A 25425-nucleotide genomic window follows, 5' to 3' on the forward strand; every position below is an offset into this window, starting at 1 on the left:
AGCAGCGTAGGACACTCTGGAGACACGCACTTCACCTCCCCCGCCTGAAGCAATCACACACACACACACAAACGATGACCTCAATACAATAGCGTTCTAAACACCCCCCTCCCTCCCCCAAGTGTATTTAAAAGTGGACGTTAACCTTGCAGGAGCATGTGGAACACGGGTTGGAGGTCCGCGTCCACTGCTGTCCATCGCGGTACTCCTGGCCATCCAGCAAACACACTGACGGACAAACACACACGTCCTCAGACACACAGCGAGAGAGAATCTCTGACGCGCTTCTCGTAAATACAATCAGCCCCTCCCACCCGCCCACCCACCCACACACACACACACAGACAGACAAACCCACACGGAGAACACGAAACACGGAAAGAACACGCTGAGCGGCACCTGTGCACTGGGGGCAGCACGCTCCCGGGGGAGTGCGGGGCTGTGCGCAGGGGGCGGGGGGGCAGAGGAGGGGCACGCAGGCGACGGTGCCCCTGATGCAGGTGCAGCGCTGGCAGGGGTTGCGCGTGGGGGAGAAGGTCCCCCTGTGGGGCTGGACCAGGCCCTCGTACAGACAGGAGTCACACACGGGACAGCAGCCCCCCGCCGGGACTGGGTGGGAACACTGTGACGGACAGGGCTTCCTCTGACAGCTCACCACCTCGTTCTGGGGGAGGGGGAGAGAGAGAGGGATAGAGAGAGAGGGGGGGGGAGGGAGAGGGAGAGAGAGGGAGAGAGAGTGAGGGAGAGGGAGACAGAGAGAGGGGGGAGGGAGAGGGAGGGAGAGGGAGAGAGAGGGAGAGAGAGTGAGGGAGAGGGAGAGAGTGAGGGAGAGAGAGAGAGAGAGAGAGAGAGAGAGAGAGAGAGAGAGAGAGAGGGAGGGAGGGAGAGGGAGGGCAATTGAGCAAGAGAGAGACAGAGACAATACAGAGCGAAAAAGACAATGGCCGGGTTTCCCCGATTCGTTAAGAAGCTCTTAACGCTAAAATCTTCGTAGGAACTTTCTAAGAGAGCGCTAGAACGCTCTTCGAACGTTCCTAAGAAGCTCTTAGCGTTAAGAGCTTCTTAACGAATCTGGGAAACCCGGTCAATCACATATGTGAAAAGAGGAGAGGGTGAACATCCAGGGTTGGCGCTCAGGGACTCGGCAGTGGGAGGGGAGGTGGGGGGTCGTGGGTCCACTCACCAGACAGCTGCAGGTGGAGCAGGGGTCATAGGTGGGGGTGAACGAGGTCCCAGACTGGTGCTCGTCCCCCTGGTACAGACACACCCCACTGCACACAGGACAGCATTCCCCCGGGGGGGTGACGGAGGAAGCACACGCCAAGGCCGGGCACGGTACGGACACACACACCACGCCCCCGTTCTACACACACACACACACACCATGGACATCAAGACGTGTCCTGACAATAGCTGATGGTTTAGATAGCTAACCTATCTGACCGTCTTACTCTAACGACGAAGGGGTTCTGATTGAACTGATCTTATCAGCGAGGCTACTACCACTACAGTATTACTGTAAGTCATATAATATATGTATTAGCCCGTTGGATCTCACATGTATTTCCCATGTGAGATCCAACCACCTTTGGGTGTGTGCCCGTGTGTATGTGTGTGTGTGTATGTGTGTATGTGTGTGTGTATGTGTGTGTGTCCGTATGTGTGTGTGGCGTACCAGGCAGGTGCAGCGCTGACACTGGTCCGCAGGGTCCGAGAAGCGCTCCCCGTTGGTGCAGTCCCGTCCGTGGAAGCGACAGCCGTCACACACCCCGCACTCACAGCCGTCCACGGCAGGGTGGGGGCACGACACGGCAGGGCACCTCCTCTTCACACACACCACCTGCCCCCTCTGAGACGCGCACACACACACACACACATAAAAGGTGTGTGTTAGGTTATGATGCTGACCCTCAGCCCCGAGCGTCGTCCCCGAACACACTCACTGTGCATGTGCAGTCTTCACACGGTGCTCTGGTTGCAGGAAACTGCTGTCCATCAGCGTAGGTCCCTCCCTCAAACAGACAACCTACACACATAAACACATGGACACATAGACACACACACAGCAGGTTAGAAGAAACAGGCAGAGAGACCCATGCAGGGCATGCGGTTCAGGGGAGAGAGGGGGGTACCTTCACAGACAGGGCAGGCACAGGGGCTGCTGATTGGGTGAGGGCAGTGGGCTGGGGGGCAGGGCTTCGGCCCGCACCTCAGCGAACCGCTCTGCAATGAAACACAAACGCTGGACATGACTCACATCAACTGCACACAAGATAGGAGCCTAGCCTTAGAAGCCTGTGGACATGATTACAGGATGATGTTAGATGTGGATGTAGGATCTACTGTAGGATACACTAAGGATGTATTTTAGAAAGTAGAAGACAATATTTTATAGTCTGTATTATAGGGTACAGGATTTTTGGAGGATGATGGAAAACAGTTTTGGGATTGCTTGTCGATGCTGGTGATCTATCATTTGTGTGGTGTGTGTGTTTGTGTGTGTATGTGTGTGTATGTCTGAATGTAGGTGTATATGTGTGTGTTACCTGGCAGGTGCACTCTGAGCAGGGGTTACTGGGGTCAGAGATGGACTGACCACTTGTGAGGATCACGTTGTTATGGAAACAGCCTGTCAAGTGACAATATTTCCACAGATATTGAGAATGCGAGACACTTATGACGAGTATTATTAAAGTGGAACTGAAGCTTGTGCGAGTGTCTTCGTGTGTAAGAGTGTGCACATGTGTTTGTGTGTGTGTCCAGCGTACGTGAGTGAGTGTGATTGTGAACGTGTGTACGTATGAGAGTGTGTGTATGACTGCATGTGTACGTGTATAGAGTGTATGTGTTCCTGAGTTTTGGTGTGCATGCATGCGAGTGTGTCTATGACTGCACGTGTGTGTGTGTGTGCGAGTGAGTGTTTGTGTATGCGGGCGTGTCTCTGACTGCACGTGTGTGTGTGTGCGAGTGAGTGAGTGTGCGCGTACGTACGATTACACTCCCCACAGCAGCTTCCGGGGGGCCTGTAGGGATGCGTGCATTTGCTGTAGCAGTACAGCTCAGTGCAGTGGACGTCCCCTCGGTCACAGGAGCAAACAGAGCAAGGGTCCTCCTCGGAGACAAACTCAAAACTGTCGGGAAGCAGTTGACCATGGAACAGACAGCCTGTGAGGCACCCAGGGCCAGACGCCCAGGAAGAGGGTTAGGGGTGAGTCAGGCCGGTGGAGCTGGGCGTTAGGGGGGAAGAGGTGAGGGGGTGGGGGGTGGGGTGGGGGGGGTGGCCTCACCATGACATTCCATGCAGCACTCGCCCTGCACGGGGAAGGCACAGGAGACTTGCGGACAGGGCTTCTTCTCGCAGCGGACGGAGCCCTCGCGACACACGCACACTCCGCAGGGGTCGGACGCGTCCCTCCAGGACGCCCCGTTGGCGTGTTCCTGGCCCTCGTACAGGCAGCCTGGCACACGCACACACACACACACACACAGGCATGGCAAGTGTGGAACATCATACAATCGTCTGCTCGGAAAGTATTTGCTCAGTGAATATGTGACGTCGTCTCTCGACTCCGTTGTGGGGGCGTTGTGCGTTTTACCATCGCACGTCCGACAGCACTCCTGCGTGATTGGGTGAGAGCAGGTGGCCAGGGGGCAGGGCTTGCGTTGGCAGTGGACAGTCCCGTTGGTGCACAGGCATGATTGACAGGTGTCGGCGAGGTCATAGAAGCGCTGTGTGTGTCTGTACGGTCCACCCTCGTAAACACAATCTGCAGGGGGAGCTGGGAGGAGTGTGTGTGTGGGGTGGGTGGGTGGGGGGGAGTAAAGAATAGGTGGGGTGAACTCCAATCCAGGTACTGACACACTTCTCTGACCTGCCAGGCTGGGGGTGGATCCTAATAGTCCTTGGTAGCTTCCTACCCTTGTTCACGGCTCTCTCCCTGCCTGCACTTTCCTACCTGGACACTGGGGGCAGCACTCTTCAGGCTGCATGTAAGGGTTGGAGCACTGCAGCGGGGGGCACCTCTTCATCAAACACTGGACGTTACCATTCTACAACACACACAAACAGACACACACACACACACACACACGGTGAGAAACTGACCAACTAAAACTGGAAACAAACCGGGGAAATGTGTAGAGCAAGGCCGTAAACCAACACGGCGAGTCGACTCACGATGCAGTGGCATGTCCTGCACTTGTCTGAAGGGTGTGGGAACTCCTGTCCATTGGGGTACTCCTTTCCCGCATAACGACAACCTGTAGAGGAGCACCAATCACAGGAACACACAGCATGGCTGACATACCACACTATTGTGACATGCCTACAGGAAAAGGTTGGATGACTGGATGACTGGACTTCAGAACGTGCGTAAATGAGTGCGTTGGTGCGTGTGTGTGTATGTATGTACGCGTGCAAGCGGGTGTGTGTGGGAACAAGTGCGAGTGTGTTCATGTGTGTATGCATGTATGTACATGTGTAAGCGGGTGTGTGTACGTGCATGTGTGTGTGTGCGTGTGTGTGTGAGAGAGCATACCGTTGCAGTTGTTCCGACAGCAGGTGCCAGGGAGGGGGGCGTTACAGTGAGGGCGGGGGCATCGGGAGGGGTGGCATTGGACCCGCCCTTCCTCACACACGCAGTCCTCACACGCACTCACAGGGTTGGGGAACGCCTCACCATCCACAAACACGCGATTCTCAAAGGAACAGTCTGGAAAACACATATATATCACACATATATCACACGTATACCAATACGTTTAGACAGAGTATCATTCTGTTTCTGTGTGAGTGTGTGTGTAGTTGGGTTTGCAGGGCCGGTTACCCGGGCATTTAGGGCAACACTCTCCGCGAGGAGTGTTTGGGTTCGAACAGTTCATCGGTGGGCAAGGTGATCTCTCACACTTCACTGTACCATCCTGCAGGGGCAGCAGAGAGCACATGGAGACCCTTTAATCACTTTCTGCAGATCTGAAAACTGGATGGCGGCGATCAGTAGAGCAGCAGCTCCCTCACTTCCTCTGATCGGACGAGGAGGTGGTTTGAGATCTGTTCTCACCACACAGCTGCAGGTCTCACAGGGTCTGTCGGGGGTGGAGAAAGTCTGTCCGTTTCTATAGATACGCTGGTTGAACGAGCAGCTCTCGCACACGGCGCAACAGGAGCCTAGCGAAGGAGAGAGGGGGAAGGAGTCACACGCGCACGCCCTCGCTCCGTCTCTCACTCTCGCGCACGCTCACGGTCTCTCCTTCTCACACACACATACACGCTCAAGTCTCTCTCTCACGCACAGACACCCTCGCTCTCCCACGCACACACCCACACAAATACATTTACATTGACATTTAGTCATTTAGCAGAGGCTCTTATCCAGAGCGACTTACAGTAAGTACAGGGACATTCCCCCCCGAGGCAAGTAGGGTGAAGTGCCTTGCCCAAGGACACAACGTCATTTGGAATCAAACTGGCAACATTCAGATTACTAGCCCGATTACCTAACCGCTCAGCCACCTGACTCGTCCAAATAGACGCACACACACGTACCTTTGCTCCTGGTGGGGTGCAGGCAGGTGACCGGGGGACACTGCGTGTGTGTGCACACTGTCTCTCCGTCCTGACAGGAGCAGGTGGAGCAGGGTCCGTCCGGCTGCCAGTGGGAGTCCTCTTCATACTCCACACCCTCCGACACACACACTGCCAGGACAGAGGGGCCTCGACTGTGACGCCAGAACTCGAAAAGACGTCATTCTCGTACGTATGTCCTGTGTGTGTGCCAGTTCATGTGTGCGTGCGCGTCCGTGTATGAGCGTGTGAGCTTGCGTGCGTTCGTGCTGGTGTGCCCATGTGTGTGTGTGTGTGTGTGTGTGAGAACCTTTGCAGATGGGGCAGCAGCGTTGAGGGTCTCTGACAGGGTTGGAGCACAGCACTGGCGGACACCTCTCCTCGTGACACCTCACGTATCCATCCTGAGGAACACGCGCGCCTCAGATGTGCATGCAGATCACAGTGCGTCCGTGGGCGTGTGTGCGTTTGGGCGTTGCGCGTTCCGCACTCACCTTGCACCTGCACTGAAGACAAGGTCCGCTGCCCGCTGGGTTAAACACCTGCCCGTTATCAAACACCCTCCTCTCATATTCACACCCTGCAAACACAACCATCGGTCCTCAATAAGTAACACTGGGAAATGAGCTGAGATCGTTTAGGACATCGTCCTGGGAGTTTTTCCTTATGGGGTTAGGCTGGGCTTGGGTGCAGTTGTATGGGTGTATGCAAGGCCCTTTGTGACACTGCTTGTAAAAAAGGGCTACGCATATACACGTTTTTCAATTTGAATTCAACTCGACATCGTCACAGACTTGGATGACACGAGAAAGGAGAGAGAAAGAATGAAAGGCTGACATTGGCGCCTGTGCCCCCAGTTTGACAAGTCACACGTGGATGTTGGAATACAGCTGTCGTGTAGTATGAGACACATAAACGCACTGACTGTCACAGGTGGGGCAGCATTGTCCGCTGGTCTTGGCTGGGTGGCTACAGGACAGAGGGGGACACGAGGCGTCCTCCCTCTCACACGACACCTGGCCGGCCTGCCAGGCGTAAGGAACATTAGAACCTGCCAGCTTGGACTTTTTGGCCGTAAAACTATCTCACAGACATGTACACACACATGCATGCACACACACATACACGCACACACATGCAGACACACACACACACACATGCAGACACACACACGCATGCAGACACACATGCACGCACACACACGCAGACACACACACACACGCGCAGACACATGCACACATGCAGACACAGACACACACACGAACACACACTTGCAGACACACACACACATACAGACACACACACGCAGACACACACACACACATGCACACAAACACACACACATGCAGACACAGACACACACACGCAGACACACACACATGCAGACACACACACACACACACACGCAGACACACACACATGCAGACACACACACACACGTTGCTTACTAAACACTGGCAGCGTAGGCATGGATCTGTCCTGGAGGGGAAGGTTTGTCCATCCAGGAACACCTGAGAGTCAAAGTCACACGGCTCGCACCTGCGGAGAGAGACTGGAGTCAGACTGGAGGCAACCCTCACCAACAGCCAAAGCTGTGCTGCTCAGGGTGTCACTGCTTGCGACCGTAACCGGTCGGTTACCGTGGGCAACAGTCTCCGGGGCGATGCACAGGGTTTTGACAAGCAGGGGTGGGGCAGTGGAGCGGGGAACACATCACATCTCCATTCTGGGATGGCCAGAGAAAACACAAGTTACAGTTTGAGACACACATGTCCTTCTATGTATATACCTGCAGGAAAACACACACATGTACACACACACAACAAACGTCCAGTATAAAGAATGGCATACCACACACACACACTCCTGACAGCGGTCTCCTGTTGGGATCACTGCTCCATTGGGGAAGTCATGGCCATTCAGCCCACAGCCTGAAACACACACAAACACAACACTTGGCATATACACACTTACACAAACACGCCCACGCACACACACACACACTGACACACACTTACCATGGCAGACAGGACAACAGGAGTCAGGGGGCGGGGGGGCGGGGTTCTTACAGGTGGGGCGACACTGCTCCTTTTCACAGCGAACACGACCCTCCTGCCCCAGGAAGAGCAGGGAGACAGAGGTCAAGGGTCAGACAGGAGGAGACGAACCCAGCGAGACCCCAGTCAACCTTCGAGGTGCCGGGGGACAGAGGGAGACCCACACAGGAGAGACTCACCTCGCAGTCACAGACGCTGCACGGGCTCTCCACCGGTCTCCACCTGGCCCCGTGGTCGTATCTGATGCCGGTGTGGACACATCCTACATAGGACACAACATGCATGGCCGGTCAGTCCCAGCAACATGGTCCCACAGCCTCAGGCGGGTGTGTGGGTGGGCGGTGCACATGGGTACTAACCCCTGCAGCGAGGGCAGCACTCTCCAGGGGGCGTCTCCTGCTCCCCGCAGTCCAGTGAGGGGCAGGGAGGGGTGGAGCACCGCTTATGGCCACCCTTTTGGGAGGAAAAGAGAAAGAGAGAAAGAAAGGGAGAGTGATAGAGAGAGAGAGAGAGAGAGAGAGAGAGAGAGAGAGAGAGAGAGAGAGAGAGAGAGAGAGAGAGAGAGAGAGAGAGAGAGAGAGAGAGAGAGAGAGAGAGAGAGAGAGAGAGAGAGAGAGAGAGAGAGAGAGAGAGAGAGAGAGAGAGAGAGAGAGAAAGGGAGAGAGAGAAAGAGAGAGAGAGAGAACAAAGAGAGGGAGAGTGAGGGAGAGCGAGGGATAGAAAGATAGAAAGGGGAAACAGAACAACTTGAGGGTGGCACTTGAGACAGTGAGCGTTTGAGTGCGAGGATCGTGTGCATGCACGTAACCTCACGTGGCAGTCGCAGGTCTGACAGCCGTCGATGGTGTTGAAGGAGGTATTGTGGGGCTGGCCGTCCAAATGACAACCTTGAGAAAGACAGTACATTACGGAGGTGTCTACAGTATGTATATGTATGTATATATCTCAGTGTTCTGGTCAGTTGTCACTTCCTCCCTTACCCTGTGTGAGGTTTCACCTTCATTGCCTAAGCCAGCTACACCAGCGAAAAGCACTTGTAAGTTTAACCAATCCAGCTTTGTTATAATGCAGCATGTACAGTATGTATGTTCTCACAGCTGGTACTGTTACAATGTGTGTTAACACATCCAACAACTAAAGTATCCTGGGGGTGCCTTTGAATGTTCCCAGCTGTTGACTCCTGATTCCTCTCTTTCCATTTCTCTCTCTCTGTGTCTCTCTGTCTCTCTCTCTCTTGGTCTCTCTCTAGGTTACTAGGGGAACATCTGGCTGAGCTCTCCTGCCAGTAATGACAGAACAACATGCTCCTCGTGTAACACCCTCTCTCTCACACACACACACACACATTCACACACACACACAATTTTCTTTCATGGACTGTGACCATAAACCGAGAGGTCTACAGTTCTCCACAAGAGAGGCTGACCCTGTAACTCCATTAAAACATGATCGAGAGAGAGAGAGATTTGGAGAGACACAGAGAGAAAGACGCGGTCTCTGTATGGTAGAGAGTATTTGAGGTCTCACTGTATGGGCTCATTATGTTTCTTTGGTCTCATCGTGAACTCTTCCTCCTGTAAAGACTAGACCAGACAAGCTAAACATCAGACAGTTCAGTGAGCAATCTATTTAATGAAGACACAGACTGGGGGATGTGTGTGTGTGTGTGTGTGTGTGTCAGTGAATCATCACAGGGAGGCTAGCGGGGCTGCCCACTGTGCCAGCATCTAACAGGCATTTCCTCTAGTCAACCGAGCATGCAACACATCAAAGTCTGTGTGTGTATGTGTGTGTGTGTGTGTGTGTGTGTGTGTGTGCGTGGTGTGCGTTTGTGCGTGGGTGGGTGTGTGAGTGTGTCGGCAGGGTGCCATCGGTGTCGTGTAACAAACACATGCAGAAACAATTACGCGAGAGAGGGATGAGAGGCAGGGACAGTGGGAGAGAGAGAGAGCGAGAGAGAGAGAGAGAGAGAGAGAGAGAGAGAGAGAGAGAGAGGAGACAGAGAGGCTAGACAGCACATAATAGAACATTCCAGACTGAAAGGAGAAAAAAAGACAGATGTGTTTGTTTACTTTCCTACACAATAGTTGTGTATCTGTATGTGTGTGTGTGTGTGTGTGTGTCGGAGTGTATTTCTGGATGCCATATGTGTGTTTGGGTGTGTGCGTGCGTGTGAATCAATCCATTACGTGAGTTTAATTACACAGAATGCATTAGGCAACAACTATGTGTCAATCTTTGGATTGGATTGTCACTCCCTTTAGAGTTACCTACAAAACTCTGCCCACATAAAACGGATCCATTTTGTAGTGGAAACCTTGATTCTGCATTTCTTTATTCCATGAGTCTAAAGCACTTCACTGTGCAAGCCAAGGCTGTGTACATGATCAAAGCCTAAATACAGCAGTCATGTGGAATCTGTTTCCACCCCTGTATGGCAACTTCTCTTTGTCCCTGAGGCAGAGATGAACCAGAGGAAGACCTCGACCTTGACCAGTAGACCCCTAAAGTCACCATGGAAACCAAGCAATCCATCCTTTCCTTCAGCCTCACTGATTCATTCACCATTTGATATATTCAGAGTGTCCGTGAAATATCAACCTGGTTTGACGTTGGTAGCTTAGGGAGGTTTCGAACTTCTGTTGTCTTTTCGTCCACACTGTTCACACTTCTTGAGTGACAGCACAAATGCGGCCAATGGTCACCAGTCCTGACATATGACATGGCTGCCGCTGATTGGATCCAACCACTCTATGAAGCAGGAACCGCAGCTACGCACACGGCATTCCGCCTCGCGGTAACCATGGCAACGGGCCTCTCGGCAAAGGTCAGGACAGGTCACCGGGGCGGAGCCAAGAGGACAGCCGGAAAACCAGTGCAGCTCAAAACAAAACCTAGACACAGCGGTCCAACAAACAGGAAATGATGTCACAACGCACAAACCGTCAAAGTTGTCTTGCTTACGACGTATTGGAAACTAAGAGGATTTCCACTCTAGCTAACCTAAATGGTTACCTGCGGTCAGGAGTGATAGGCAGCCAGACATCCACTGACTTTGGCGATGTCACCATGGATGGATGGCCTTTAGGAGGTTTCGGTTCTACCCACTCCCTCTGTGGCTGACCAATGAGAGCATAGCCTTGCTTAGGGTCTAGAGTCATCCAATCCTGACTGAGCCAGTGCCCGGGAAGGGAGGTGATAGGGGGGCAGGTACGTGTGATGTGGTTTAGAGCGTGGGGATTGGTTGAGCTCAGCTGTTGCATGGTATGGAAGTAGAAGCGTAGATAGTGTGGTCCATTAAAGAACCAGTTGCAGTGGTCTTTGTCGTAACCGTCTGGTCGAAACCCAAACGCATCGAAACCGCCACGGTCCAAACCAAAAGGATCAAAACCGTAAGTGCTGTAGCCGCCGTCCGCAAAGAGCTCTGACATGACCTTGGCTCTCTGTTCTTCTCTTCTCTCCTCTTTATCGCCCTCTTTCTCCTCCTCCTTTTCTCTCTCTCCACCCTCTCCGTCCCTCTTGGTCATAAACGAGCCGTCCCACCTCATCCCAAACCATGTGAGGTTGGAGCGGTTGAACCCGTAGCGGTTGTACCCAGAGACGTCATATCCTTCTCTGTCAATATGGTCGTGGTCAAAACCATCCTTGTCATAACCTTGGCGGTCCCAGCCACTGCTGTCAAAACCACTGACGTCATAGCCACCGTGGTCGAACCTGTGACGGTCCAAACCGACATGGTTGAAATTAGACGGCGGTTTGCTATCGTTGCGCGGCCTGGCGTCTGTGTTGTGGCCTTGCTGGGGTTGTCTCTGTGAGGAGGTCACATTACAGGGAGCGCCGAGGGTTATGGGTACATACACCACGCACAGCTGTTCCTCTGATGACATCACGTCGTCAGGGGAAACGCCAAATGGTTTCATACGGACATTTCCCCGGCGGGCAGAGTACTCGCCACGCAAATGAGCCTTCCCCCTCTCCGAAACATGCCCGTCCCTGTGCCCATGCCTCTCCTGCCACTGTGTCCACAGCTTGTCCAGGAAGGCAGCGTGTGAGAGGTAGAGGGGGTCGTAGGCAGCCAGGGGGGAGGCCATGTGGCCCCCCAGCCAGAGTCTGAAGAGGCCAGAGAAGGTCTGCAGGGTCTGGGAGAAGAGCTGGAAGTCTCCCTGATTCACCAGCTTCTGGAGGGTTACTGCGTCGGGCAGCCACACCTGACAGGACCAACACAGAGCAACGAGCAATGTCACGCACGGCAACTGTCACCACAGCCTACTTGCTCTACAGGATATGAGGTTAGAATAGAAGCGGGAGACCGAGGTGTTGAAGCTCCGTCGGAGACAGGGGGACCAGCGGGAGCGCGAGGCCCAGCCTTGGAAGGGGTGGTGGGGGACGCAGTCGGAGCCAGGGGCCCCGTCCCCTCCAAAGAGACCAGCCTGCCACGCAGCAGAAGACAGCAGGGAGCCTGAGTCGACCGTCCACTCAAAGTAGGGAACAGCCAGTTGGCATGACGACAAGGACTGGAGCTCACGCTCCACCAGACGGAGGAAGTAGCGGTGCCAGGGGAGGAAGTAGGCGTGGTTTCCAGCCTGGGGGGCAAAGTCGGCTCTCATCTGGGCATAGCCCTCCCACACACCTACACACACGTACACACACACACACAGTACATAAATACAACTGGTAAACACACACACACACAAAAGTACAATGTGTGCAGATCTGAAAGGCAGGTCAGGTGACAAGGATACCTGGCCTGGCGTGAAGCATCCTGACGGCCCTCTGATAGCGCTTCCTGTCTCTCAGCGTCAGGTCTCGAATCTCTTTCCTCTGCGTCGCCTGCGTGCAGGTGCACTCCACCTTCCCGCCCTGGGTGCACACGCACTCCTCGCAGCCTTGCCTGAAGGTTTCTCCATACCTACGAGCTCGGCCGTGACAGAGGCAGCCACAGCCCTCGTCGCAGCCCGCCTCGGAGCACTCCTTGCCAGGGGAGAAACTCACAGGCTCCCTCTCTCCCTGGAGGGCTCGTAGCCGAGCCTGACACTTGAACAGAGGTAGGTGCTCGCAAGTGTAGGAGAAGCCGTCATCTGTCTCTATACAATCCATGCCGGCAAGGCACCTCTCTCTTCTTCTACCCTTCTTTCTCTTCCTGTCTCTCTTTCTCTGAGGGTCCAGCCAAGTCAAGTTCAGGTCTGTGTTGCCATGGAAACTGTCTTCTTCTTGACCATGGGATTCGGAGCCATACGCCTTGAAAGTACCATCTAGGTTGGACATGTTGTATCCATGGCGATTATAGTCCTGTTGATTGTGGCTGATGGGGTTGCCAGGTTTGGGCTGGCGGAAGCAGCAGGCTCCCATCAGGCACTGCTCTTGGCAGGCACTGAGAGACAGGAAGTTGTTGGTGGTGTTTCCTGTGCAATATAAGAAGTCCTCACAAAGGCCAGAGGTGGGGTTGAAGGACCAGCGTTGCCGCGGTGACCTGTGACCCTCACAGCTGCCCTGCGGTCTGGGCTGCCAACAAGCCTAGACACAGCGAGGGAGTGGGGAAGGGGGGTGGGGGGGTATTGGACACACACATGCCCTCTTACCCCTCGTCATCTTCCTACAATGCTACACCAGAACTGGCTGATTGCAATCAGACACAACACACCCGAACTGACTGTTCACACAGACACAACACACCAGAACTGACTGTTCACACAGACACAACACACCAAAACTGACTGTTCACACAGACACAACACACCCAAACTGACTGTTCACACAGACACAACACACCCGAACTGACTGTTCACACAGACACAACACACCCAAACTGACTGTTCACACAGACACAACACACCCGAACTGACTGTTCACACAGACACAACACTCCCGAACTGACTGTTCACACAGACACAACACTCCCGAACTGACTGTTCACGAAGGCAAAACAATGATACTGGCTTCCAAGACCATCAGGTTAATATGCAATACAATACAAGCCACACTGCGCAGCACTATGTTCTATAGCACTACAAACACGTCTAAGAGCACTGCCCTAGGACGGACCATCTGTATTATACTGTACATAACCAACTCAGCTAGCAGCTAAGACACACACCACTACTACAGCAACTCTACAGACAACAGATCCAAACCTCTCTTTTTCTGCACTCACCTCAAGCCTGTCAAAGGCACTTGTGACCTGCCAAATAAATCAAACTGTTTAGTCATGACCAGACTAGTTGTTAGGCACAGTTTTCGGAAGTTCCTGCATAAACGGACACGACTCGACCAGACAAAGAAAGATACTACACATACAATTCTGCAAAGACAGACTGCAACTATTTGATTAACACCCTTCACAGCCTATTGGGGAAAATGTAGTGGTTTAGGTTAACAGTCTAGTCTAGGTAAAACGTGTCGTGACACACTAACGTGTTAGTCTAGACTGTAGAATGTTCTAGTTTAGTTTAGTCTAGTTTAGTCAAGACTGGTCCGTTCTAGTTAGCAAGCTACCTGTCTCAGCAGCCTATCACAGACAGGTCCTGTGGTGTGCCCGGGGCAGGAACAGCGGAACCCTGTGGTTTCATTGGTCAGACAAGTCCCACCGTTGCGGCAGGGGGAGGACGCACAAGCGTCTAGGGGAGGGGCTGTTGGGTCACCATGACAACCGGCCTCCACTTCAATAACAATCAGGCAGCAAGGCTCAGAAGAGATGGTTGGAAAACAAGTTGGCTGCATGTAAGGGATGGCTGCATTTGGTGTCGGGTGAATCAGGGAACGAGTGTGAGTGTGTGTGTGTGTTGGTGGGTTGTGACCGTAGCTGTACTCACCCTGGGTGGTAGCCTCACAGACGACCTGTCCTGATGAGCAGGTACACACAGTGTTCAGGTGGCTCTCCCAACGCTGCCCCTCCTCCACCTCACGCCCCTCCCACACACACCGCCGTCTCGCACACTCACAGCCCTCCAGGTACTGCACACGCGCCTGCAGGTCAACATTCTGCACACAAAGAGGACGTTAGAATACCTGCTAGGCATGCAAACCAGTGTGTGAAGCATTTACGCTGTGAAATGAGATCCGATGAGTTCGCCGTTCTTCTACCTGGGCCTTGACCATATCCAGCATTCGGGTCAGCCCCTCCAGCCTCTCCTCCAGCCCCTTCAGCCTCTCCTCGCCCAGGGCCTGGGGGCTTGGCAGCCCCACTTGAGGGGGTGCAGGAGGCCCCAGCACCACACCTCTCTGGGGCTGGTCACCCTGGGGCTCCTTGGCCTCCAGGGGATGGAGCTGGGATTGGCCCTCGGCAACATCCTGTTGGGGGCCTCGCCCCCTCTCACTCCAACTGTCTGAGGGAGGGGTGCACAGAGGCAGAGAGAGAGAGAGAGAGAGAGAGAGAGAGAGAGAGAGAGAGAGAGAGAGAGAGAGAGAGAGAGAGAGAGAGAGAGAGAGACAGGAAAAGGGGAATTTGGAGAACTAGGGGGTCTTTCAACTCCAGACCAGCAATCACAGCATCTAATAAAAACATTCACATCCATGCGAACATCCTGGGAGGAAAAGGCTAAAGTAGGCTTTAGATCAAATAAATAAACAAATAATACAAGGGGATTCCCATAGGGAGCAAATATATCACTTACACTGAACCCCAATGCTTGGGGTGTAACAAACACACACAACTAAATATACACGTTGGTGTCTCTTAATTCCGCGTGGTCTCGCTCTGAGGTCAGAGTTGAGCAAGATCATAGTATGTGACCCATCTGTTTTCTAAGCCCCTTTAATTATTTGCATTTACTGCTTGGACTTCTCGTTCATCACCAGACATGTCCAGAGTCTGCATTAGCACACCACACTGCATTAGCAGCCAGCTATCTTGGTCAAACAGCTAACTTAGGATCAAATCATCTTGAGAACGTAATACTGCTGAGATGTGTACGTTCAAAAAGTCAGAAGGTCAGGGAAGAGGGTACGTTTCAAGAGAGGAAATGCGAGTGGGGGTCAGTTTATAAACGTGGGGGAGACTTGAAGAGGGGGCAAGTGCTTCTCTCATCTAAAGGGCTAGGCCTTGACACAAACCCAGATGGAAACCCTATCAGCATGTTTTTGTACTCTTCCTACACATACACAAACCCATGAACCATAACTGCCCAAGAGACCTTTATAAGTGTCTAGCTGAAGGCCAAGTTACTTTTATATACTGCAAGAAGGATAACATACATGCCCTAACTTCCATCTACACAATGCATCTACCGGCACAGGGGAGCTACTATGACAATATTGTGGCTCGGGCTGTCTTTCCGTATTTACATTTTTAACTTGGGCCAAGAATGACTATGGAAGTGTACCATTACTTCCAGGATGCAGATTGATGTTGCTCGGTCCCAGCGCACAGCTCCAGCCCCTATTTAATCGGACAGATTGCTCTATTTAATCGGACAGATTGTTGTACCTGTTACATTGTCACAGTTCCATGGACGCTTCTGATAGGGCCTGGTGGAGATCTCAGCCGTCTGCAAATATCCCTGGAGAGATAGAGGAAGGGGTAAATGGTGAGGGTGGGGAGAGACAGGTGGAGAGATGAAGGGGTGGAGAGATGGAGGGAGATAGGGCGGAGAGAAGAAGTTTAAGAGATATGTGTTATTACTGCATAAGTTGTCGCTAAAGTTTCCCTATCTTGTATTCTAAGACTAAAACATACGACCACCTTTCTTTTGAGCAGAGCTATGAAAAGCAAGGACAGGCAGTTTTTAAACTTAGGAATGAGTTTAACCACTTCAACTTGGTTGTGTGAGTAGGGGGTGGGGGGAGAAAGGTGGAAAATAAACTGCTTGTGTGTGCATGTGAGTGTGTGAGTTTGTGTATGTGTGTGTGTGTGTGTGTGACAGCACTCACAGTAAACCTGCTGTGGCTGTCCCCCTGTGTGCTGGCTAGTGTGACGACCAGATCTGAGGGTAGATCCAGCTTGATCCTCTCTCCTCCTCTCCTCCACAAAACCACCGCTTCTCTACAGTCTACAAACAGAGCCAGGCGCTCGGGCTCCAGCACCAGGGCCACCCGCACCCAGCCCCCCCCCCAAGGAAGGGGCTCCCTCCTGGGAACAACACGCTGGTGAGCCCCGGGCAGCCATGGCAGTCCAGACGCAGGAAGTTCGAGCGGGTGGATGACGAGAGCTGTAAGAGGAGGGAGGAAGAGGAGGAGGAGAAGGAGAGCAGGGTGGCAGAGGAGTTTTCCGTCTGACGCCCCACTAGGTACACCCCCAGGCTGCTTTGTAGTGTGGAAGCCAGGGATCGGGAGTATTGGTGAGGGAGAGTCAGGTGGGGAGCACGCATGCGGAATTTAAAAGCGACAGTTCCAGGTTCCATTCCCTCGGTCTTAGATACTCCCTTGATAGGATGGGACATGTTAAGAGCAGCCAGGAGGTCCATCACTGAGGGACAGATGAAAGAGCCTGTCAGAATTAAGCTGTGTAAAAAATATTGAATGAACCGAAAAATAAGGACAGCCTGAACGAACATATCTGTAAGTCTATGAAATTGATCACGCATACACACGTACACAAAATGAATTTGTCCTGACCATGTCTGATGAGAACCTTGTTTCTGGGTCAGAATGAGAGTGTGTGAGTGTGAGAAACAAAGGCAGGAGGATTCTCCCTTCCTTCACACATGACTGCCTCACTGGGCCAGAACAGAACATTTGAGTACTCTAATTATTTGTACTGCTGTCAAAACAATGTATTGCTCAAATGAATTGGATATTCAGCAATAAATGAATTATTTTGTAAAATTTCAGCCAATGTCGCTTAGCCTACCATTCTCGTGGTTCCGGCTGGAATGGGTCTGTAGGGACGCTGAAACACTCCACAGAACACACACACTTATCTCCAGGCATAGGACGGTCTTCAACCACAGATAATCCATTCCCGGGCAGCAATTAGAATGCTGACAACTCGGACATAAAAGTAATCCAAATCTATATTACCTTGATTACCTAAAGTGTGACAAAGCGTTTGCTTTGATCAACTTGACATCGTCTCCTTCGACAGAAAGTCTATCCTCGGTGTGGAACACGGTTACAGCTGCCCTCCACTCGGTTGCCGCCGAATATTCTGTCAGAGGCCGTCAGTAAAAGGCTAAACATCTGGACGCACGCAGGGTCACGGAGGGAGCGCCACTCATTCCCCGGGGGCATGCTCACTCTCACTTCCACACAAAGACAGCGCAAAGGAGAAGCAGGTCCTGGATAGTGCGTTAGAGACAGTCGATGATTTGCATCTTCATCATTCTTAAAGGGATGAACAGCGCGATTTCTGGACCGTAAACTGCAAAACTGCAGTTGGTGTTCTGATCTGTCTTTGCTCCAGCTTGGCTCGCATTAACATCACTCGGGTCTCGGGTGGTCTGTTCGGTGTTAGCCACCCACTAACGCCCCTTGCCACTCCCCAGACAACTCCTCTCCTTTCTTTCGTTGTTTTCTCTCATTTTGGGTTGAAAAAAACTTTCCTCCTGTGGACTTGTTGATTCCTGAAGACCCTCTTTTGGTAATCAGCTAAAACCTGGTTTGGAGTTCTGGACTGGAGGGGAGCCAGCCCCTAGAATGTGTGTGTGTGTGTGAGAGAGAGAGAGAGAGAGAGAGAGAGAGAGAGAGAGAGAGAGAGAGAGAGAGAGAGAGAGAGAGAGAGAGAGAGAGAGAGAGAGAGAGAGAGAGAGAGAGAGAGAGAGAGAGAGAGAGAGAGAGAGAGAGAGAGAGAGAGAGAGAGAGCAGGGCTAGTAATGAATTGGTGTTTCATGTTGTCATGTTTCATACATACATAAAAAGTGCCCCCCATTACAAACTGCATTGTAGGCCTAGGTCTTTAAGTGTCCCTGCCTCCCCCCCTCATCCATTCCTGAACAATGGTTTAGAGGAGAATGGACCCATAGGATGAGATGTTCTTCCAAGAATCTGCACCCCCAATGAACACAATCACAGTCACATATCCTGGAGTCTGGAGGGTGTCCAGATGCAGACTTGTGATATTGGCCCACAGGTGTTTTATCTACCAGAAAACAGGAACCACCTCAATCTACCTGGCAGATCTACTTGTTTGAACTGCTGTGAGCTCTTGTTTCCACAGGCACAGCACAGACAATACTTCAATCAGACACTGGTGTGTGTGTGTGTGTGTGGAGTGGGGGGTCTTGTGGGGTTAGGTAATGAGACACAGATCAATTGAGATGGGATTATGATGCACATATCACATACATTGAGATAGGATTATGATGCACATATCACATGAATTGAGATAGGATTATGATGCACATATCACATATGCGCTGTAAAGACAGTACTTGATAGATATCCTCTCTGACCCACACCCTAACGCTAACTGTCCAACAGACCAATATCAGCCACGCTGATACCATGTTTCTTATAAAGGCAACAGTAGCTACTCTAGTATAGGGCCTCAATGTCCCTCTGAACAGTCACCACACAGCAGGACCAGCAGACAGGGGAATGTGGTTGTTTATTTAGGGGGACTTGTGTTCATGTCACACCACACATAGAACATCGTTAAATCATGGAGGGACTGTTTACTAAGGGAGCTACCATTGATGTTAATTAGGTAATAATAGAGGGTGGAAAGAGAGGACTGAAAAAAGTGTCTTTCCAAATGACAATCCAAACACATTTTCAAATGAAGAAGAATTGACTCATTGTGTGGGGTTGAGTTTTTCTGTTACAGGCTGATCTGTTAATAACATGAGCATTGTTCCAAACATTACAATCACATGACTCAATAACTTCAGAGCAGAATGCAATAAAAAAGGTAAATCAGTATTCATTTCATGGGATACCATTTATTTATATCACAGTTTGAATACTGACAAGTCAGTGGGTAAACTAGTCACATATTATGGATTACTTAAGAAATGGAAGGCAGTTTATAGAGACATAGACAGTAGGTATACAGAAACCTCCATTAACAACAACCAATTATAATTGATACAATTGCATTGTACTTAATAAATAACCACTGACAAAAATACAATCACCTGACTGTGTGCCACAAAAAACACTTCCTTATTATATTAAATCGTATATAAAATGTGTAGGATTTTTGTTATGTGATGATAGTGAATATCGATATTTGACGTCTCCCCCCAGATACAATGCGTAATCCAATCACCTCAGTCAGTGTCTCTGATTGGTCGGCGAATACTTACTTCTTTGCGCCAGGTCGGAAGGTGAGGAAGACGGGCTGTAGGCGTTCGAGGGCTCTCGCCAGCTCATCATCCTCCTTTTCGTAATCCTCGTTCCTCAGACAGTTCTGCTCTGCATCTTCATCCCCCTGAATGTCCTCCTCGTCCTCTCTGTCGCTGCCAGGGGTCCCTCCAGAGTGCGAGCGAGCCGGCTGCTTCCCCGTCGGGCTCCCCGTGCCCGCTCCCGCCTCCCTGGGCGTGTGGGTCTTCCCGGAGCAAGGTGGGGGGCTGTTGACCTCGGACGGTGTTTCGGGGGGAGAGGGGGAGGTGACACGCCATTGGACGGGGGGAGGTGCTGCGTGGGTGGGTGTGTCGATGGACAACGCGGGGGACTCTGGTGTGTGGGTGGATTCGGGGGTGGGTGGGGGTGTGCCTGTGTCCTCGAGGACGGGGGGTGTAAGCACCGGTGGGGGTCGAGAGAGAGGCAGAGGTGGGAGTTGAGCGGCGGGGTCCTGTTGCGTGGGTGTACCACTGGGCACCCTTGAGTTGACCTTGGGTGCGACCGAGTCTTTCGGTGGCTGGGGTGAAGTGAGTAAAATAACTGTTGAAAGAGTGGGGAGGTATGGATGGAAGGGTGTGGCTCTGTGGATAGAGATGGGTGAAGACATAGGTGAAGGAGGACTGGTGGACTGTGGGGGAGCAGGAGACTGAAGAGGAGGGCTGGAGGGGGCAGAAGATGGAGCAGGACTGGTGCTGGGGGGAGCAGGGCTGGAAGAGATGCTGGAAGATGGAGGGGTGCAGCAGGGTGCTGCACACCTGGTATCGAGCAGTGCAGGGCTGATGTTAGTCAAGGTGGGGCTGAGGCTGGGGAGAGGCAGGTTAGACTTGCTGGGGGGATCGAGGCCTCCGTTGGGGCCATTCCTGAGGTAGATATCCTGTTTGCCCTGGAGGCCGAAGGTGGAGGGGCAGTTGGTGAGAGCCTCATTGTGGTAGATGACCTCATCGCGGACAGGCGCGGGATTGCGTTGGCTCACCTGAGGAGGACAGGACAGTTAGAGAGAAACGGTGACGGAACACGAACCAGCAAGGGTCACGACCAGCCTGAAGATGAGATAGAGGAGGAGGAGGAAGAAGAGGACGACGAGAAGGATGTGAAGAAACAGACAACTCACCAGCTGGAACCACCGTAAACTCTAGGGGGCAGTGGAGAAGACAGAAGACAACACGGGTCACAAAGAGTCAATTATGTGTGTGTAGGTGTGTTCGTTTCTTTATGTCTAGGGCGTGAGGGGTTTAACGATGGCCGTCTCACCACGTTGGGGTGTTTTGCCTGGGCCACACAGCCCCGGTCTGGGTGCTCGCTCTTCCCCCAGTGTCTCCGGAGTAGGTGCATCATGGCCCACAGGATGCACATCAGCATGCTCATGAGCACGCAACACAGGCCTACAGCTTTGCCCAAACGACAGGCGTTCATGCGCCCCACCTCCCCCAGCGGGCCCTGAGGTACTGCACACACACACACACACACACACACACAAACTACATCAAGTCGACAACATTTGTATGCTCATTGAAGCATGTTGGTGTTTGCATGTGGAGGTGTAAGTGTGTGTTACCTTCTTGTCCATCATACAACACCTGCACCAGTATAGATGCCTGGGCCGTTTCACCAGACTCCTGATCCAAAGCCACTACCTGGACCACATCATCACAACATGGTGAGCTCTGCCCAGTCGAACCACCTCACCACCATGACACGCCCTCTCACGTAACAGACACCGGGATCCACCCAATCACAGCTCACCTCTAGCCTGTGTTTCTGCGACGGCATCAGCTCGTTGGTCCGAGCGATCAAAAGACCGTCCTGTGTGACTTGATAGAACTGCGTGTGCTCAGATGTGGGATTCAGGAAGAATTGGATCCTGTGATTGATTCCCTGGCGATTGAAGGAGTGAATGGCATGCGTCAGACGCTGTGTGAGTGTGTACTGTTTGTGCGTGTGTTTGTGTGTGTGCGTGCGTGCACGTACGTCTGTGAAGTCCTGGTCCTGCACATGCAGCATCAGCACCGTGTTGCCGTAGGTGTTGACCAGGGAGACGGGGCTGTTGCCCTCCATCACAAAGCCCCGGTATGCAGCCCGGTCAAACTGCGGAGGGAACCGGTTCACTGCCAGGACACGGATCAGCACTGTGGCAACCGAGTACTTCCGAGGGTCATCCCTCTGGTATGCCTGAGAGGGAGGGAGGGAGAGAGAGAGAGAGAGAGAGAGAGAGGGAGAGAGAGAGAGAGAGAGAGAGAGAGAGGGAGGGAGAGAGAGAGAGAGAGAGAGAGAGAGAGAGAGAGAGGGAGGGAGAGAGAGAGAGAGAGGAGAGAGAGAGAGAGAGAGAGGGAGAGAGGGAGAGAGGGAGGGAGAGGGAAAGGGAAAGGGAAAGGGAGAGGGAGAGGGAGGGAGGGAGGGAGGGCGGGCGGGCGGGCGGGACGGAGGGAGGGAGGGAGGGAGGGAGGGAGGGAGGGAGGGAGGGAGGGAGGGAGGGAGGGAGGGAGGGAGGGAGGGAGGGAGGGAGGGAGGGAGGGAGGGAGGGAGGGAGGGAGGGAGGGAGGGGAAAGTTTACTGTGAGCTTGCATGTAATCTGAACTTGACCTGCATGTGTGTGTGTCACCATAAATCACCATGATTCGTAGACGCAGTGTTGGTGTGAGGAGTCTGTCTTCCACTCCCCGAGTTAGTCTGACTTCCCCTGTCACTTCATCCATTAGAAAACGTCCATTATCGGCCCCTGGCCATGCACATGCACGCGCACACATACACACACACACACACACACACACACAGGGCAACACAGTTTCATCACGTGATGCTGTGTGGCATCCCACTAAATGTATTTCTAGTGTGTTTTGTAGCTATGGTGTGTGTGTGTGAGTGTGTGGTATAGAGTAGCATACTGTTAAGTACCTGACAGGATGGTGTAGTTAAGTGGAGAGCTGAGACTTCTGTCACCGTCTACAGCGTGGATAGGTCCAGGAGAGAAGTCCAGGACAATATCCTACAGCACAGACGCCACACTCAAACATGACACCATCCCAACAGGCCCAAAACACACCAGGCGAGAGGTATATATGGGGTGGATTTATTTCAGGGGTAGAGAATTTGACTGCAAATGAAGAGACTTATTTGACGCTTTGGACCAAAGCTGGTCTGCTAAACGACGACATCATGTGAAATAAATGAGGCCGTTTGTAAAAAAAAAAAAAAAACATGGAGCACCTGTTCTCCTTCTGTTACGTTGACAGAGTACACAGGGTTGGCGCAGATGCGACTCGATTGGTCCTGGAAGAGTAGCGTGCAGGGCAGGAATTGTGGGTACTGGTCGTCTCCGTCGGTGACGTCGATGGTGAGGGTGATGCTGGTCATGAACTGCTCCGGCGTGTTCATCTCCTGCAGCACAGCAGACCATATACAATGAAGCCCACAGGGCCTACGGCAGCAACGGCGTGAAACAGCAGGAGAGTTCAACAGGTGTGGGGAGGGTACCGTGGCGTGGATGGTTACGTTCAGCTGGGTCTTGGTCTCATAGTCCAGAGGTTTCACAAGCATCACAGTCCCACTGTTAGGGAGGTCCACCTTGAAGTAATCAGCGTCCGACTGAACACACACACACACACATGTTTATGGTGGTGCAGTGGGGATAGCTACATACTGTTTCTGATCATGGGTTTCTTGTAAGCATGTGTTAATGTCGTACCGATGATTGGTCAATGGAGTATATGATGGTGTCTCCATCGGCATCAACAGCCAGGACAGAGAACACCAATGCGTTCACAGCGGTCAGCTAGACATCCAGGAAGAGGCAGATCATCAGTAAAACCAGCAGTTCATGGAGAGAACTCTGTATGCTTTTTATCAGCGTGTGTGTCTGTGTGTATGTGTGGAAGGTAGGCGCTGTGTGTTCCTACCTCACTGATAATGAGTGGCTGGACAGTGGTGTTTACAAACACAGGCGAATTATCATTCTCATTTAGAATCTCCACCATGATCCTATATTTATTCTGCAACACAAATACGCCCGTTTTAACACACTATTCCACAGCAAAGGGGACCAGCAAACACAGACACGGATGTACCTGAACATTGTGATCTTCATAGCAAGTCAGCGCCGCCATAAGGATTGGCCCCTGTGCCTGAAAATCAACACCGTAATCTCTTTATCTCTTTTACGCCAAATTAGATCTAGTGAGGTAAAGCACCTGGAATAGGACGAGGGGGACAGGTTTAGTCCAGTCACTTCCTGTGTTTATATGTGGTCCAGCTATTTGCTGCGTCATTGACACACCCTGTTCTAATGCATCATATTGAGTCCAGGCTAGGACACACAGGAAGACCAGACAACTGTGGTTACAAATATGACTGACTACAGACAGATCTTCCATAGCCCTTACTGTTGAACTGTAATAAAGAGCACCGGTCCAAATTCTGGAGAAACACGATCCAACTGTGCTTACCTCTCTATCCAGGACCTTCTCTGATGATGTGTTGAGTCGGAGGTTTATGCCCTCCAGGAAGAACCAATCAGCGTCCTGCCCGGTGAGGCTCCAGTGAATCCCATTGGCTGGCTCTGTGTCTACAACTAGCTCAGCGACGAGCTGTCCCATGTGACTGTTCTCTCTGACCGTCGCAAACACATCCTGGCCTTCAAAACATCCTCCCCAACCGGACATGCCTGTTCAGGCACACACACACCAATGTTCCCAATATTTTTGATGGTCAACTCTGAAGTCATATGTGGGGAAAAGATTCTAATGTGTTTACCTGAGGTTCTGTGTAGGCAGACATATAGCACCAGAGAGGAGGCCAGCAGCCTCAACAGAGGCAGCCTCCATAGCTGCAGCCTAGCCCGGGGCATCCCTGGGCTGAGCAGGCCTCAGGCTCAGTTCCAGCCCCTGGTCTTGACTCTTGACCAAGCCTCAGGTGTCACTTCTTCTACCACAACCCCTTGCCTGCTCTAGTCAGCTTCTGGAAGACATAGGGAGTGGTGGAAAGTCTGTCAAGCTAAAGCCATGCAAAAAGTAAGGGAACTGTAATAGAATTCGAATGATCACAAGGTCAAGAGTCTCAGTACCCAACCCAAACACGCACTGACATGCTTACGCTCTGTGTGCTTTCTCCTTTAATTCCCTCCAATCCCTGTAAGTGGGTTTCCAGTCTCCTGTCTGAGTGAGACAGACCACTCTCCCCTGTCTCAGGTTGGGACAGACCACTCTTTCTCTCCTTCCCGTATTCCCCTCACCATTCTCGAAACACATTCCCCGACACTCAAAACTCTCTCTCTAAACGCAGACATCCACAAACAAGATGGATCAGGACCGTTCATTCTTTGTACATGCTGAAGTGTCCTTAGTAGTCCAGTGTGCTATGTAATTATGCCTTGTGCAATCGATAATACAAGTCTTGGTGGACGGGGAATCCTCTTGGCTGGAGCTGTGCCACCCTATATCTCTTGTACACACACGCTCACACACATCATCCTAGGCTGACTGACCTGTGGGAGTCAGATCCGTAGAAAGTTCTCTGCGATCCTCCCTCTGCTCAACATTTGGAAAAAACATAATTACTCCTCCTCCTCCTCCGCAACGTCCCTGTTCAGTCCGACTG

General features: G+C 52.2%; 3 protein-coding genes across 3 annotated transcripts in view; all 3 read right to left on the bottom strand.

Moving 5' to 3' along the window:
• kcp (kielin cysteine rich BMP regulator) overlaps positions 1-18070 on the bottom strand; it is a 23781-nt gene extending 5711 nt beyond the window's left edge. The window contains 33 exon segments of the mRNA XM_084673110.1: positions 1-44; positions 146-228; positions 400-664; positions 1184-1363; positions 1676-1849; positions 1944-2026; positions 2133-2223; positions 2547-2629; positions 2992-3165; positions 3288-3458; positions 3597-3779; positions 3957-4050; positions 4178-4260; positions 4539-4712; positions 4827-4920; positions 5061-5167; positions 5546-5695; positions 5874-5967; positions 6058-6143; positions 6489-6588; positions 7012-7102; positions 7204-7289; positions 7415-7494; positions 7582-7675; positions 7800-7882; positions 7980-8073; positions 8434-8507; positions 14430-14598; positions 14701-14942; positions 16043-16115; positions 16486-16665; positions 16668-17020; positions 17405-18070. The exon segment at positions 1-44 is cut by the window's left edge and continues 50 nt beyond it. Coding sequence (XP_084529236.1) covers positions 1-44; positions 146-228; positions 400-664; positions 1184-1363; positions 1676-1849; positions 1944-2026; positions 2133-2223; positions 2547-2629; positions 2992-3165; positions 3288-3458; positions 3597-3779; positions 3957-4050; positions 4178-4260; positions 4539-4712; positions 4827-4920; positions 5061-5167; positions 5546-5695; positions 5874-5967; positions 6058-6143; positions 6489-6588; positions 7012-7102; positions 7204-7289; positions 7415-7494; positions 7582-7675; positions 7800-7882; positions 7980-8073; positions 8434-8507; positions 14430-14598; positions 14701-14942; positions 16043-16115; positions 16486-16665; positions 16668-17020; positions 17405-17513 — 4241 coding nt within the window. The 5' untranslated portion in view covers positions 17514-18070.
• LOC146258637 (uncharacterized) lies at positions 9939-12732 on the bottom strand. Its single transcript, XM_084673109.1, has 4 exons — positions 12363-12732; positions 11931-12250; positions 10636-11828; positions 9939-10514 (listed from the first exon to the last, which is right to left on the bottom strand). Exons 1-4 carry the CDS (start codon positions 12715-12717, stop codon positions 10322-10324), a joined length of 2061 nt encoding a protein of 686 aa, XP_084529235.1. The 5' UTR covers positions 12718-12732; the 3' UTR covers positions 9939-10321.
• A 1448-nt stretch (positions 18071-19518) lies between the features above and the next one.
• On the bottom strand, positions 19519-24676 carry LOC146258638 (uncharacterized). The gene is made up of 15 exons (XM_084672634.1): positions 24583-24676; positions 24276-24493; positions 23898-23954; positions 23730-23822; positions 23519-23605; positions 23308-23418; positions 23041-23211; positions 22729-22819; positions 22446-22552; positions 21805-22005; positions 21580-21711; positions 21392-21470; positions 21088-21281; positions 20948-20968; positions 19519-20809 (listed from the first exon to the last, which is right to left on the bottom strand). The coding sequence occupies exons 1-15, from the start codon at positions 24674-24676 to the stop codon at positions 19796-19798; spliced, it is 2670 nt and encodes an 889-aa protein (XP_084528760.1). The 3' UTR covers positions 19519-19795.
• Positions 24677-25425: the final 749 nt, after the last annotated feature.

The sequence above is a fragment of the Hypomesus nipponensis genome, chromosome 14 (assembly GCF_054491055.1).
Source record: "Hypomesus nipponensis isolate SF chromosome 14, ASM5449105v1, whole genome shotgun sequence".
Lineage (NCBI taxonomy): Eukaryota > Metazoa > Chordata > Actinopteri > Osmeriformes > Osmeridae > Hypomesus > Hypomesus nipponensis.

Coding starts and splice junctions, on each gene's coding strand:
- LOC146258637 (XM_084673109.1), bottom strand. CDS start 12,717: ATGGATTGTATAGAGACAGATGACGGCTTCTCCTACACTTGCGAGCAC. Junction 12,251..12,362: donor GATGCTTCACGCCAGGCCAG/GTATCCTTGTCA, acceptor ACGTGTGTGTAG/GTGTGTGGGAGGGCTATGCC. Junction 11,829..11,930: donor GACGGAGCTTCAACACCTCG/GTCTCCCGCTTC, acceptor TGGTCCTGTCAG/GTGTGGCTGCCCGACGCAGT.
- LOC146258638 (XM_084672634.1), bottom strand. CDS start 24,676: ATGCCCCGGGCTAGGCTGCAGCTATGGAGGCTGCCTCTGTTGAGGCTG. Junction 23,212..23,307: donor ACGTAACCATCCACGCCACG/GTACCCTCCCCA, acceptor GCTGTGCTGCAG/GAGATGAACACGCCGGAGCA. Junction 21,471..21,579: donor CGCAGAAACACAGGCTAGAG/GTGAGCTGTGAT, acceptor GATGTGGTCCAG/GTAGTGGCTTTGGATCAGGA.